The sequence below is a fragment of the Hemiscyllium ocellatum genome, chromosome 9, assembly GCF_020745735.1.
Source record: "Hemiscyllium ocellatum isolate sHemOce1 chromosome 9, sHemOce1.pat.X.cur, whole genome shotgun sequence".
NCBI lineage: Eukaryota > Metazoa > Chordata > Chondrichthyes > Orectolobiformes > Hemiscylliidae > Hemiscyllium > Hemiscyllium ocellatum.
This window is the reverse complement of record NC_083409.1, coordinates 52,982,283-52,997,363: the sequence shown is the minus strand read 5'-3', so window position 1 is coordinate 52,997,363 and position 15,081 is coordinate 52,982,283. Positions and strand designations below refer to the sequence as shown.

Genomic DNA, 15,081 nt, shown 5'->3' with positions numbered 1-15,081 from the left:
ATTGGTAGAGGGTTTGGGTTTCGGAACCATGAGGTCATGCTGCAGTTGTACAAAACTCTGGTGCGGCTGCATTTGGAGTATTGCATGCAATTCTGGTCACTGCATTACAGAAAGGAAGCTTTGCAAAGGGTTCAGAGGAGCTTGACTAGGATGTTGCTGGTGTGGAAGGAAGGCCTTACAAGGAAAGGCTGAGGGACTTGAGGCTGTTTTCATAAGAGAGGAGAAAGTTGAGATATATCAAATAATCAGAGGGTTAGATAGGGTGGACAGTGAGAGCCTTTTTCCTTGGATGGTGATGGCTAGCACGAGGGGACATAGCTTTAAATTGAAGGGTGATAGGTATAGGATAGATGTCAGAGGTAGTTTCTTTACTCAGAGTAGTCAGGGCATGGAATGCACTGCCTGCAACAATAGTAGACTCGCCAACTTTAAGGGCATTTAAATAGTCATTGGATAGGCATATGGACAAGAATGGAATAGTGTAGGTTAGATGGGCTTCAGATTGGTTCCAAAGATCGGTGCAACATTGAGGGCTAAAGGGCCTGGACTGCACTGTAATATTCTATGTTCTATGCTTTACCTTTATAAATAAAAGTCGATTCTGACATAACGTGATAGTTTCATTCTTGTGCAATCTCGTGTTATAGAAAATCGTGTTATAGCCAATGCAGGTTAGGAAAGTTTGTATTCTACAAAAAACGATCGAAATTCTTCAATCGTTTTAAAGCCAGTTTGCATTGAAGAAACATTCATTATAGCAGAAACACCTACATTTCCCATCATGGTAAAGGGAAAATAATTTCCAGTATGTTTAGAGGTGATACATGCTTCCAGAAATGATTACAATCTAGGTGCTCGACAGGACAGAAATCCTTCCCAAGTTGACCACACCTGCTATTTCTGAATAACAGAAACAAAAATGACTCTAGTGAGAAAATGTATTCTTTATTGAAAACAAATTAGGTTAATATTTGTAGAAAGAATTTATTTGAAGTGGTCTCCATTAAACAGGAAGAGTTTGGTACTAATGTGTCAAACCAAGCTCTGTAAACCTGTTGGAAACTTGCGTTGTTTGTTTATTTCCTGTTTTGGGGACAGCCTTTGGATCTGTTGGTTACCTATCCAACAGAACTCCCTACATTTCATGTGGTGGATGTAAGAGCCTTAAAAATACTTTAGCAGTCTTCAGTATACACAAGGAGTTTAATAAATAGATACTTATTCTCTTCTGGGTGTGGTCTCTCTTTTATTAATCTACAGCGACTGACCTGCCTTGAACTTGTTAGTTTCTCACCTGTTTCCATTTGGGTTTATTTTGCAGTTCGAATCTTGGGGAAGGTCAGCGAAAGTCTGGGAAAAATCTGCTGTGTTCGTCCACACGTTGAACGTTTCACCTTTGTGGGTAAGACCATTTCCTCGTTGTGGTGGAATTTACTCTTTCCAAAAGCTGTACTTCCACAATATGAAATGATTTTGTGTACACTATTAAAAATCCCTCTTAAAGAATCAACATTATTGCAGCACCATTAGAAAACCAGGAGCACTCAACATGCTAAAAATTGAGCAGTTACAACACTAAAAAGCAAGGCCACAATTTATTGGTTCATGTTTGTGGCCACAGAGCTTTGTCAAGGAACGTATATAAGTGTCAGAAATGTAATGACCATATTACCAGTCTGTACGGATGGGGCAGAGCACAGACTACCAACTGTAGTATGCAACAGTATCATGATGTGGATCTAGGTGCCTATGATACTGTGAATGTCACCTCTTTTTCACATTTTCTTAACATTTTCGATGGGGATTTCTGCGAGTTGTGGTCCAGGGTTTATTATTTCCAATGGGAAAACAGAATGTGGTCGTGGGCTGGAATCCTCCTGATTCCGCAGAGGTGGGTTTGCAGCTGGGACCAGAGGAATGTGGAACCGAGAGAATCAGGTTGTGAGGCCGATGTGCTCCTGACCCTAATTGATTTTGTTGGAGGCAGGTCATTATTGCAGTGCCTAACTACCCAGTGGTGATGGTTGGCCATTTCTCAGCCATTTGGGTTAGGGTTGGGATTAGGGTTATCTGCTTCCTGAAACTTGAGCAGCTTTCCACTGAGCTTGACAGCACCATTCAGGGTTGAAGAAGGGTTAGACCTGAAACATTGACTTCTCCACCTCTTGATGCTGCCTGGCTTGCTATATTCTTCCAGCCTCCTGCTTGTCTACCTTAGATTCCAACAGCTGCAGTGTTTTTTTCTCTTATGAAGTCAAACATAGCCAGGTGAGGATGGCAGGTCCCTTTCCTCAAGTGAACCAGTTGGGATTTTTCCAAGAATCAACAACAATCTCATAGGCATAATTAGACTCTTAATACTTAGTTGAGTTCAAATTCCACCATTTACCATGGCAGGTTTCGAACCCGTGTCCCCAGAACATTACCTGAATTAGCAGCCCAGCAATATTACCACTGGGCCTCCAAAAAGATTGTGCACACAGACAGGATTCTCAGTCCACAGGGATCAGGATTTACTAGTAGGAGAATGTTTCCATAGGTGGTAAAATTCTGAGCTTGGAGTACATTTTGCTAAACGCAACATAAGTTCATTCCTGGCAGGCCACAGATGTTTGTCCACACTCCGTGCCTTCAGATCCTGGCACGGATAACGCACCTTAAGTTTGATAACTTCTGATATGTTACTCCTTCAGCTCTGCCAACCTGTTCTGGATGGTAATGTTGTATATGCAGCACGTTTCCCATAAAAATCAATCACTTCCCGTAACTCCATCCCATCTGAGTGATTACACTGTGTGAGTGATTACCTCAAAGCAAGTAGCAACTAATCAGAATTCCAGGTAAATGAAACATGAAAATGAAAGGCAAATATAAAAATTGTGGCCATGATTGTACATGTTGCACCTCCATAACTACGAAGAAGCACATTCTATGTCTCACTGTGGAAAGTCCCACACACAGCCTGGCAATATCTTGAACTTCTCTATGGACAACGCTACACATATCAGTAAAGGTTGAATTCTGCTCATTCACTGAACGATTGCCATGGAGATGATTCAACATTATAAAATAAGGCAATTGAGAGTATGGCAGATGCGAGTTAAAGGACTGGCATTGAATGCAGAGATATGCTGTTGGCCTTTCGACTGAGATTTCTATTAAAATGCAAGCAGCTGGACAATTTACAATTGATGCAGTGATTCGTTGTGCTCAGGTCACCAAATTTGTTTGCTGCAGTTTGGCATTCCCAGAAAGAATATCAATACTGTTCCTTCAAAAACAAAGGCAATCCTGTTCTCACTGTGGGATATAATATTACTACATGTTATTGGAATTAATCCATATTACCTTTTGGCTACTGGATTTATGGAGCTCACCTTCATCTGGGGATTATAAAATTACATCTTGATATCATTAATAATGACTCTAAAATGTCGAGATACATTCCAATCTTATACTTTCACAAATAGAGTAAAATAGAACGTGAAACCATTAAAGGTCAAATTCTAGTAGTCTTATCATTAAGGTTATAACTTATCCAGTTCTTTTTTTCCCAATTTGTAGTCCTAAGAATACATAAGTTCAGAGAGCTGCAGGCAGTCATACGAAACACTGAAACTCAAAACACTATGAATGCTAGAGATCTGAAATCAAAGCAAAATGCTGGAAATACTCAGCTTGCATTTTAATAGAAATCTCAGTCGAAAGGCCAACAGCATATCTCTGCATTCAATGCCAGTCCTTTGACTCGCATCTGCCATACTCTCAATTGCCTTATTTTATAACGTTGAATCTGGTTGCATCTGAAGAGAGAAGGAGTTTTTGGACAGAATCTCTGATCTAAGACTGTGTGGTCATGTTAGTAGATTGAGAATCCATTTGATCGAGGAGTCTGATTTGCCAAGGCTGTTCACTGGAGTTATCATTCCATCTCAGGGTTCTCTGACCAATTTGGAAAGATGGGTGGGATGGTGCACATTCTGCCATTAAAGGGGGCATGGCGTGGGTTATGTGAGTTCACCAGCACCACCATTTCTTTTCATCTTTTCAAAGGATTTGGCCATCACAGATAAGGCTGTGCTTTGAATTATCATGATCAGCTTTGGCACAGGGACACCTGCAATGCTGTTAAGAAGGCAATTCCAGGATTTTGACCTAGTAACAGTGTAGGAACGGCAATATATTTCCAAGGCAGGATGATATGTGACTTCGGGGTAATTTGCAGTATCCCTTGCATTTGCTGCCAATTTGCGTTAGATATTGTTGGTTTGGAAGATGCTGTCAAAAGAGGTTTGCTGGGTTGATACTATGCATCTTATGTGTGGTTCACACTGCTAATTGAAGGTTTATGTTGTGCTAATGTTTACTTTTCCCTAGAACTACATTGTCAACTGCAATACAGAGGCAACCTGATATGTTATATACGATCAATATATTGTAGAATCTAAAGTAAAACGCAACTTTCTGGAGAAACTCAGCATGTTGGGCAGCATCCATGGAGAGAAAGTAGAATTAGTGTTTTGGGTCCAGTGATCTTTCATCAAAACTTCTATTTCATTTTACAAACAATGCCAATGGTAATCTGAGAAAACAGTATCTACATTAACGAGTTCTAAAGTGGTCATAAGACCATAAGACATTCGGCCCAGCAAGTCCACTCCGCCATTCAATCATGGCTGATGGGCATTTCAACTCCACTTACCAGCATTCTCCCCGTAGCCCTTAATTCCTCGTGACATCAAGAATTTATCAATCTCTGCCTTGAAGACATTTAGCCTCCACTGCACTCTGCGGCAATGAATTCCACAGGCCCACCACTCTCTGGCTGAAGAAATGTCTCCGCATTTCTGTTCTGAATTGACCCCCTCTAATTCTAAGGCTGTGTCCATGGGTCCTAGTCTCCTCGCCTAACGGAAACAATTTCCTAGCGTCTACCCTTTCCAAGCCATGTATTATTTTGTAAGTTTCTATTAAGTTCTAAAAGTGGTCAGTCCATATGACACCAGTGAAAGATTTATGGACCAATATCCATTTTTGGCATTGTACTTGGAATAGGCAAAAGTGAGGACTGCAGATGCTGGAAACCAGAGTTTAGATCAGAGTGGTGCTGGAAAAGCAAAGTTGCCTGGTTTGGAGGGTAATAGCTGTGAAGAGAAATTGGACAAACTTGGTTTGTTTGCATGTGGAATAGTGCTTGGCAATTGAGAACTTGCTGTTAAGTTCTTCCAGAGTAGGACTCCTGTGTGGGCATTTCTTTAGTGAAATATTTAGTTACTTTACATCTAAAGAGACACAGAGTGCTGACTTTCTTTAGAACACAAGCACCAATCTGTATGATGCTCAACTTTGTAAATGTGTTGTTTTGTACCGGGACATCCAGTGCCACTTACACTGAACGTAAATATAGAACTGTGTTTTCTAGCATTTTGGCCTGTACTTCATTCTAGAATCCCATTGATGCTGTTCTGGGACTCTTGTAAACTGCCATTTTCTAAATTGGACGCAGCTTTCTTTCTTAAGAGAGAGTGCATGTGCTCCTAACTGTTCACCCATTGTGGTTGCTGTGCTTCAGCTCAGCTTCAATCCTGATTGTTAGGTGTGAACTTCAGCTCTGAACTCAGACACATGAGGATGACAGCTAAGAAAATAATTTCTCACTATTCCTACTGTTGTCATCTCCTTTTTAGCATTCGGTATCAACTTGCTGTAACTAGCTTTTAGTGTCCACTTGCTGCCACGATGATGTAATGTAATTTTCGATATGTTACTACATGAAAACAGAGGCGCAGGTTCTTATTGAGACAGATAATCTGGGATGCTTAGTAACAACTGTGTCATTAAAATAACATTTCAGACATATTCATATTCTGGTTACAAGCTTATTCATATTAATGTTACATGATGTATCTAGTTGACTGGCTGACTAATCGACTAGCTATTTGGTTGTCTATCCAACTGGCTGGCTACTAACTGTCTGACTCTATTGACCTTTCATGCTAGGCCATCACATGCCGTGTTACCATCTATCAGTCTTCAAAGTGTATTATCTTTCTGAGATCTGTGAATAGTACAACACAACTGCACAGTCTTAGTTTCGCAGCCAGCTGTAGGTAGGTAAGCCCAGGAGACTTGCAAGAGATCATTTAACTGAATGGAGATTGTTCTTCCAGTTACTGTGGAACGAGTTCATTGCTGCAAAGCAAAGCATAAACCCAATTTTTATTCAATCAGATATTGCTCTGCACAAACAGCAGACTGTAGAGAAACTTTTAACAGCTGTTAATTTTGTCTTTATTACAGATGAGAATGCAAATTTGGGTACTGCTATGAGATATGAAGAGATTGGTGAGTGGAATAATTTCTTGTGACATGTCTATTGTAGACTTGAGTTTGTTGAGATTTAGCCCGTGAAATGTTGTATAGGTTTGATTTTAACCATCATGAGAATGATATTTAGGGAGACAGTAGCTCGATATTGCATTGTCCTGAAACCACTTTGCATTGTACGTCCATAGACAGTAAGTTATCAATTACATAAGGCAGCATCATTACCATTTGAAATGGTGTGTAATGCTATGATGGAGGTTTTGGCTGCTATATTGAGAACAGGCAAGATTTCAATATGAGCATGCGCATAAGCAGTTTTGATTATGTAAGTGGAACTGGTCCTTCCCTTTTGGCCATGAACAGAGTGACTCTCAGGACAAACCATTATAGTAATAATGGAGGACTTTAATTATCCAAATATAGACTGGGATGCTGGTAGTGTAAGGGGCAGCAAGGGTTCCTAAATTGGGTTTTGCAGTATTTCCCATACCAGTATGTCTGCTATCTAAGAAGAAAAGATGCAATGTTGGACCTAGTTCTTGGAAATAAAGTAGGCAAAACAAAAACCAAAGGTAGTCATAAAGTAATTAAAATAAGTGCAATCCTATCTTTGCATTCGAGCTCTCACTCCAATGCACCGTTTACCAGTCATGATGCTGTAAAGACAGAGTAGTACATTGGGCAGGAGGATTTTGTAGATACACTATTGTTGTCATCACTGTTTTATCTGATTGTTATTATTTATTTGTCACATCTCACTATTTGGACAAGTCCTTTCCATCAAGTAACAATTAACTTGATATTTATCTCCCAATCATGCAGAGCTCCGCATCTTATTACTGTGTGGCAGTGACTTGCTGGAATCTTTCTGTATCCCAGGTCTGTGGAATGAGGAGGATGTAAGTATCTTCACCAGTTACGTCAGTTTCACTTTGTCTGTTTATAAAGGGGAAATGGTTACATTGTTGCCAACATGCAAGATAAGTTTTTGCATTTTTTTTGCTGGAAAAATCTGTTACAGAAATAAAGCTAGAATGATTATACTCAAATGATGGAATTTTCTGTTCCCTAGTTGTTGCTTGAGTAGTGATGAGAAAGGTGGGAAACACAGTAAAACTGAAAAATAAAATGAACTTTTTTGATGTCAAGGAAAGTTTTCCCTACTTTCCCTTTAAGCCTTAAATGACAACTTCAAAAACTCCCCATTGAGGAGTGACCCAAAACCCAACGATTTATTTATTAATGTGCATTGACAGAGTACTGGAGGACGTGGGGTAGCTGGATAAGAATGGTGGTATCAATTACTGAAGCAAAGAGCAAATGTTCATCTGAAAAAAGTTGCTGTAAGCCATGGCAGGCCAGGGCATTGTGAATCTCACATGACAAAACACTTGAATTGGAAGTGGGAAAATTCCACTTGATGTAAAAGAAACAAGTAAAACTTCTGTCTTTCTGAAGGAAACTCTGTCCTGCACTTTGCTGTCAGTCCATCTGGGTTAGTGTCAGAAACTTTCCCTATGGGAATCCTTGGGTGTGAGCCCTCATCGTACCATTCAGATGTATATTGTTTCTCCTTGGGTAACGTTCTCCCAAAATCACTGCGTTTATTGAAAACTGCTCGATGTCTTGCAGTTCTTTAAACTTGATTTTATTCAATTGTATAAGTAGGTGTTTAATCCTGAAAAATGAGAGTGAGTTTCTTAAAATCATTTTGAAATCAGATCTGTTTACTTCATATCTCAAGTGACAAACTCTAGACAATAGGTGCAGGAGTAGGCCATTCTGCCCTTCGAGCCTGCACCACCATTCAATATGATCATGGCTGATCATCCTTAATCAGTATCCTGTTCCTGCCTTATCTCCATAACCTTTGATTCCACTATCCTGGAGAGCTCTATCCAACTCCTTCTTAAATGAATCCAGAGATTGGGCCTCCACTGCCCTCTGGGGCAGAGCATTCCACACAGCCGCCACTCTCTGAATGAAGAAGTTTCTCCTCATCTCTGTCCTAAATGGTCTACTCCGTATTTTTAAGCTGCGTCCTCTGGTTCGGCACTCACCCATCAGCGGAAACATGTTTCCTGCTGCCAGAGTGTCCAATCCTTTAATAATCTTATGTCTCAATCAAATCCCCTCCCAGTCTTCTCAACTCTAGGGTATACCAGCCCAGTCGCTCCAGTCTTTCAGTGTAAGGTAATCCCGAAGGTAATATCTAGTCATGTAACCGATAGTGTTAACTAATTACTCCATAGCTACACAAGAAGCAGTTTTCATGCTCCCTGGAGTGATGTGGATCATTATTACTGTAATTGTGATGTATTTTTCTAGATGGAAATGATTGTGGGTGATTTCGGAATAGTGGTTGTCCCTCGTGACAATGTAGATACAGACAGGATCATGAACCAGTCGTCATTGCTTCGCAAGTACAAGGTCAGTGCTTGCCATGTTACATTGTGAGAAGATTTTCACCAATTATTGTTAGCTTGATTTTCTGAATGGTTTATAAAAATATTTCATTATGAATTATCTAGTGTGTAGTGTGACATGTCATTTCCTTAAAGATGCTGAATGAACAGAGATCAGAAAAAACTGGTTTTTAATCTGACTGAATGAAATGACAATAAATAAGGCCAACTCCCTCAATAAGTGAAACAAAGTGGAGCAGGTCCTAATTTTTTTTTGAGAAACATAGCATTTGTTATATTGGAAATGTGCAGGGTCAGTTTCACAGCAATTTGATCATTATACCTGAGAGATGAGATGTCTTCATCCCCATGGGATTTGATTGGCCAGGATTGCTAAAGATGTCCGAGGTGTATACTTCCGGCTGCAGTATGTTCGAATCCATGAGGAAAGCCGTCAAAACCCTTATCTACAAACAGAAGGGGTAAAGAGAAGGAAATTAGAAATTGGCTGAAAGAGAACTACAAAATTGTGTCCCTGATCATTGCCATTTGGGTCAAGTTTGCTCATTCACCCTGAGCAGACCTATGCTGTACTCAGCAGGAAGGTCTCTGGCAGGGATATGATTGCCTGTGTGCTACAGTGGGTGGACACCGCCCTCCTCAGCTTGGACCAGTGGAAGGCATTTGGCAAAATATCCCACACTTGACACGATGCCCTCTCCAAAATGGGACTTGGACAGGGAATCACAATTTTATCCAACTATTGTCCAACGCAAACATCATTAGTACAGTTTCATTTGAAGGATTGGGACCTGAAAGCTTTTCAATCAAATCCAGAGTTAGGCAGGGCTGTCTTTTCTCCCCTATCCTATACATATGTTAAATAAAATCCTTTGCCAAATCTGTCAGGATGGATACAGGTAATAGATTGCAACAATCCCAGGTGTGGAACTACTCAGTTGAAAACTTTCCTCCATATGGATGCCATTATGCTCGGATCTGCTGAGCCTGATAAACATCTATAATCAACTCGAGCAGTCCTTGGGATTTCCAGTAAACTGAGGCAAGAGCAAGGCCATTTTCTTTGGGAGCTGGGACAATGGATTATTTGTCTCTTGCAAGTAAATGCTGGGGACGTGGCTCAGAGGGACACATCAAAGCTTGGGGCAGCTGCCACAGATACACAGTGGGATATGTTACTGTCTGAGGTCTTTCAGGCACACTACACGAAGGGGCTGGTAACTGTAAAACCTTTTGGATAGTGTACCTACAAAGAATGTACCATGTGCAAATCAGACTTGTCAACATTGTACTGAGGTACCTAAGTGTGGAACATGGAATATAAGAATAAGTTTATTTCTATTTCACTTTCATTAATTTCCAAATTGAAATGTTTTGGCCTTGGGTTGTTTGGAGTGTGTATTGTAAATATTAAGACTGTAGCAATTGTTTTGAGTGAGACATTCTGTATGGAGACAAGTTAAATTCTGTATTTGGGATGTATTTATTTTACAAATTTTATGAATAATTTGTACTTTTGGAAAAAGGTCAACATTTGCACCTTCGTACCCAAAGACAATAAGTAATTGTTTAATAGAATTTTAAAAAATCCAATCGTATGCAGGAACTGCTGTCAGCTGACAATGTATGAGGGCAAATTATAGGCCTTTCAGAACAGAATATTTGAGGCTCCTTCCTTCTCTACTCTGCTCCACAGCACTAAATGTAACAGCTTCTTTATTATTAATGTTACTTGAAAAATGTTTGAAACCACTTTGTAGCTACAACAGGAAAGCAAACCTAAGTTGGTCCAGCCATATGAAGTTTGAACATTTTTATTCAAGACATATACCAAAAGAAAAGATCATATTAAATTTGGATCTGGCATTTAATTATACAAGATAAATTTTGTAAAATAATGCAGACCCTTTAACAGTAGGATGCAGATAGTGTGGAAGGCTTTGATGTTCTGATTTGGTTTGCTCCACTTCCTGTTGATCCTGTATCTAAGGGTTAAAATTATTCAATATGTCGGACTCACTCTACTTTGTCTGAATCATGTGCTATAGCCCAAAACATCAGAAGAGCATGAACATTTCCTCTCTCAGATCAGCCATTATTCCACACTTTCTACATATGTAGCGTCTTCAGCCAACTTATATAAAACTTTGTTCTGTTGAGTTGTCTGTTATTGGAATTGACTTGAGAATTAAACTTCATTTTAAATTTTTAGGGACGTGAATAGGGATTGCAGGATGGATTCAAATCGAGGGCCTAGAATTGCAAGTGTAGGTGCTTTAACGCCATCATAAGAAACAAACTCTTATTGCAGTCACAACTGTAGCAATAATAACAGACTCATAAATTCTTGGGCAGTTCTTTAGGTTAGAATTTGATTTGTACTTGATTTGAGTATATAGCTATTTATCATAATTCATATTTTTTCCTTAAACAGGATAACATCCTAGCTGTAAAGGATGACACTAATCATCCCATGTCTGTTGTGAGTTCTACCAAGAGTAGGTATGTAACCTTCTTGCATCTAGAGAGTGACCACTAATTTTTATTTGAAAAGAATACACAAGGCTTGCTGATCTGTACAAACTAATAATTCTCAGTGTTTGATTAGATTACTTAGTGTGGAAACAGGCCCAACAAGTCCACACCGACCCATCACCCACACATTTACCCCTTCACCTAACACTACGGGCAATTTAGCATGGCCAATTCACCTGACCTGCACATCTTTGGACTGTGGGAGGAAACTGGAGCACCCGGAGGAAACCCACGCAGACACGCGGAGAATGTGCAAACTCCACACAGACAGTTGCCTGAGGCGGGAATTGAACCCAGGTCTCTGGCACTGAGGCAGCAGTGCTAACCCCTTTGCCACCGTGCCACTCACAGTGTTACCTTGTGTTTATTCCAGAAACGCTAACTGGGTTAGGGAAGGGATAATAATCCATACTTTCTAATCTTTATTGTTATGCAATGACTGCTGCTGTGCATGTATGAGTCCTGCGACAGCGATGGATGAAGATAAAGTGCAGTACTCCATGCAAACCACTAGGCAGTGAAGAAACAACCAGCCACTGAACACAGAACTGAAATCTGCACGCTGGAGTGGGAGGGCAGTGGGTACTAGCTGGCATTGCACCCCTTCATTCACATTATATCAGCGTTCCAACACACTATTCACTGCTGCCAAATGATGCAGTCCAGTATCCAAAAATGTATGTTTCGTAAAGTAGGGTAATAAATAACTCCCTACTTAACTGGATAATCATTTTCATAGTGCACAGCAAGCTTGGTTTAGTTATATGTTTCTTAGTGAATTTCAAAAAAAGGAGATTCACAGTATTGCACTACTGTGAAGACATTATACTGAAGGGTTTTAAATTTAATTCCAACATTTATAGAATCTTTTAGGTGATGAGGACATATTTTGACTTTTCTATTTGCCTTAATGGAAAGGTATGAAAGGGATTACCAAATCATTGTCACTTATTTTACAGTTGCAAAAAATCACAGAACCAGCTCATGCTACACTCTAAGGAGAGCTTGATACGTTATATTCTATTGAGACTGTAATATAACCGCTGAACTGAAGTCTGATTATCAGTTAATGTCTGTGTAGAAGAGGCCAAGTTGCATAATCTGGCCTTTATTTATTTATCAGTGGGACTGAGTGTCATAGGCAAGTTCACTGCCTCAGGTTCTGGTTGCAGCTTGTTTTGAATTTGACACTCTAAAAGGGGCAAAACAAAATATAGACCACAAAGAGTTAAGTGCTTTTCTAACAACATTCTGCTTTGCACTACAGCCTCAACTCCCTCCCACCCTGTCCCTCTCCCCAGATATTGGCTATTGTCTTGGCTATACTTACTGGGCCTACAGTAGTGGGTAGGTTCCCCCATTCCACCTGTTTTATAGATGAAGTAGATCCTTGCTAATGTGACAGAGCCTGAAAGTACAATGGGTCACACAAAGCACTCTTCAGGTTTGATCTGTCAGCTCTAGTATCCAAATGTGGGAGAGATCATAAAGCCTTTGCCTCGGATTGGAAAGCAGCTTGGGGAGGCAGAGACAATATCCTTCAGTACATCACGATAAGTATTAGATGTAAACCTTAAGATAATATGGATTTATAGCTCAATCACTGTTTACTATCTGGAGGTAACATCCTTACAGTGGAACAGAAAGCAAATAAATGGCTGAGGGGGATTTAATCTCCCTTATTCCAACTTTCAGATTCATGAAAGACAGCAAAACAACTTCAAGTAGGTGAACAGATTAAACAACAAAACAGTTTTGCTGCACTGGTGTATCAAAATCCGATATTTCTCTTTGCATCTTGACAGATTGGCTTTACAGCATGGTGATGGCCACGTGGTGGAATATTTGAATCAGCCTGTTATTGATTACATCCTGCAAAATCAGCTCTACATCAAGACGTCTGGATAAAACTCTCCAGCAAGAACCAGAAAGAACAGCTTACAGTTTCCTTCTCAGTAAAACTGTACTACTGCTCTACTGCTTATATATACAGAGCTTCTATTGTCTGCCATTCCCACTGTACAATAAGAGTAGAAGCTCTACTGACAGAATGCACTGTTTGAACTGCACAGAACTTCTCGCTGTCCACTCGTGTCTCTTTCTCTGTGCTGCCCTCTAAGTGACACTTATGCTGACCTTCCTATTATCACAGAATACCAAGCGTCAGTATAACTATTTCCATTTTTTTTTATTAGAGATAGAATCATGTACGTTCTTCATAGGATATTCCTAACCTTGCTGTGCTGCTTGCAACTTTGACACAACCAGGGGTCACTTACTCTCTCTGGATGAGTGATTCAGGATTTACAGATAGTAGCATGCTTAGTTCAAAGAATTGCTTCAATGCCTCTGTGTTTAATAAATGTGGTAAGCTCAAAAAGTCAATTGTTTTCTCTACAGGAGCAATGTAAGAATTTGACGATATTGCAGGTATTCTTGACATTTCACAAAATGCATAATGTCCAAAATAGTCATCAATGTCTTGATATAGCTGGGAAAAAATAAGTTTGCATGAAAGTTCTGCTTGGAGATGGATCATCACACTTGCCCTTCTTTTCTCCAATTACATCACAGCAGCTCACAGAAATAAAAGAAAAATTAAGTAGAACTTCAATATTTATAAATAATATAATTTTTATTGCTTGGGTCTCATCAGCAATTTCACAGAAACTTCAAATAGAACCAGTGTGGAATTCAGCATCAAACAGTCTGTTTAAAATCACACTGTGACTTAATTCATTTCTATGCAGCAGTAGAAAGCACAATTGAACGATCAAATTGTGTGCATAAATCAGACTGTTTGTTCTCTAGTATAATATACTGCATCATTGAGTAAATCGTTTTGAAATAATCATATTGTTATAATATTGCAGCCACAAAAGCCTTCAACAAACTTAGAGAATAACATGGTATTCACATAAGCAATCTGCCCATTTAAACAACAGTAAATGATAATTAATAGTCAAATGTTGAAACAGAGAAACTTAAGTCCTTTATAGCAGATGATATTCCTTGACAATATTAGTTTCATTTTAAGATTATTGGAACCCTATCTCAAACTTCTCCCATCTCTGTTCCCATAGGCTGTATAAATAACTCAAATGGGTGTAATGTTTTCTTATAATACCTGAGTAACATTGAGCATTGACTCACATTTTGCTCCAAGTATTTGACTTTCATCCATCTTTATGGAACACAGGGATTAGTTTTATAAAAGATAATTATTTTTTAATTGACAGCTGAGTTGATATGTTGTCACTATTCTGCGCAACCTGAGTATTTGTCTGTTAACATTGTTCTCAAAGTCCTTTAAACTTCCACACAGAAGGACATCCACAGATAATTTTGTTTTACTTTTGTTTGTGTTCTGTAACTTCAGGAAACGTTTAAATTATCTTTGGTCTCAGTAATATTAAATTGTATTCTTTTGACTAATATTTTTGAGTATTGGTTCAGCTTCATTTTCACTTAGGCCAGGTCTAACTTGGAAGACTGATGATTGATCCTACAAATACTTCTACAAAAAGAAATAAAGCTCTCTGGGAAGAAGAATATGTGGTCCTTCAGATAGTTTTCACTGGTCATTTGTCAGACTGTTCTTCAGCTCAGTCTGAAGGGTTAGTTCCTCTTCCCTCAGTGGACCATTTCTATAATCACTACTAGTGCATAGTTTCAAAGTAGTCAAATGTATATCTATAGGTCCCCAAAGCCAAAGAGCAGAACATCAAATAAATATTATAGTACTCTTCAAATCAATTAGAGTTCACGTTGGTGACAAAGCTGATCCTGATTG

The 15,081-nt window shown here is 39.3% G+C and overlaps 1 protein-coding gene across 1 annotated transcript in view; it reads left to right on the top strand.

Annotated features, from left to right (window-relative positions):
• nmnat2 (nicotinamide nucleotide adenylyltransferase 2) overlaps positions 1–14,677 on the top strand; it is a 261,204-nt gene extending 246,527 nt beyond the window's left edge. The window contains exons 6-11 of the mRNA XM_060829751.1: positions 1,322–1,402; positions 6,301–6,345; positions 7,150–7,226; positions 8,656–8,757; positions 11,188–11,255; positions 13,094–14,677. Of these exons, the coding sequence (XP_060685734.1) occupies positions 1,322–1,402; positions 6,301–6,345; positions 7,150–7,226; positions 8,656–8,757; positions 11,188–11,255; positions 13,094–13,196 (476 nt within the window). The 3' untranslated portion in view covers positions 13,197–14,677. The remainder of the gene's footprint in view (positions 1–1,321; positions 1,403–6,300; positions 6,346–7,149; positions 7,227–8,655; positions 8,758–11,187; positions 11,256–13,093) is intronic.
• Positions 14,678–15,081: the final 404 nt, after the last annotated feature.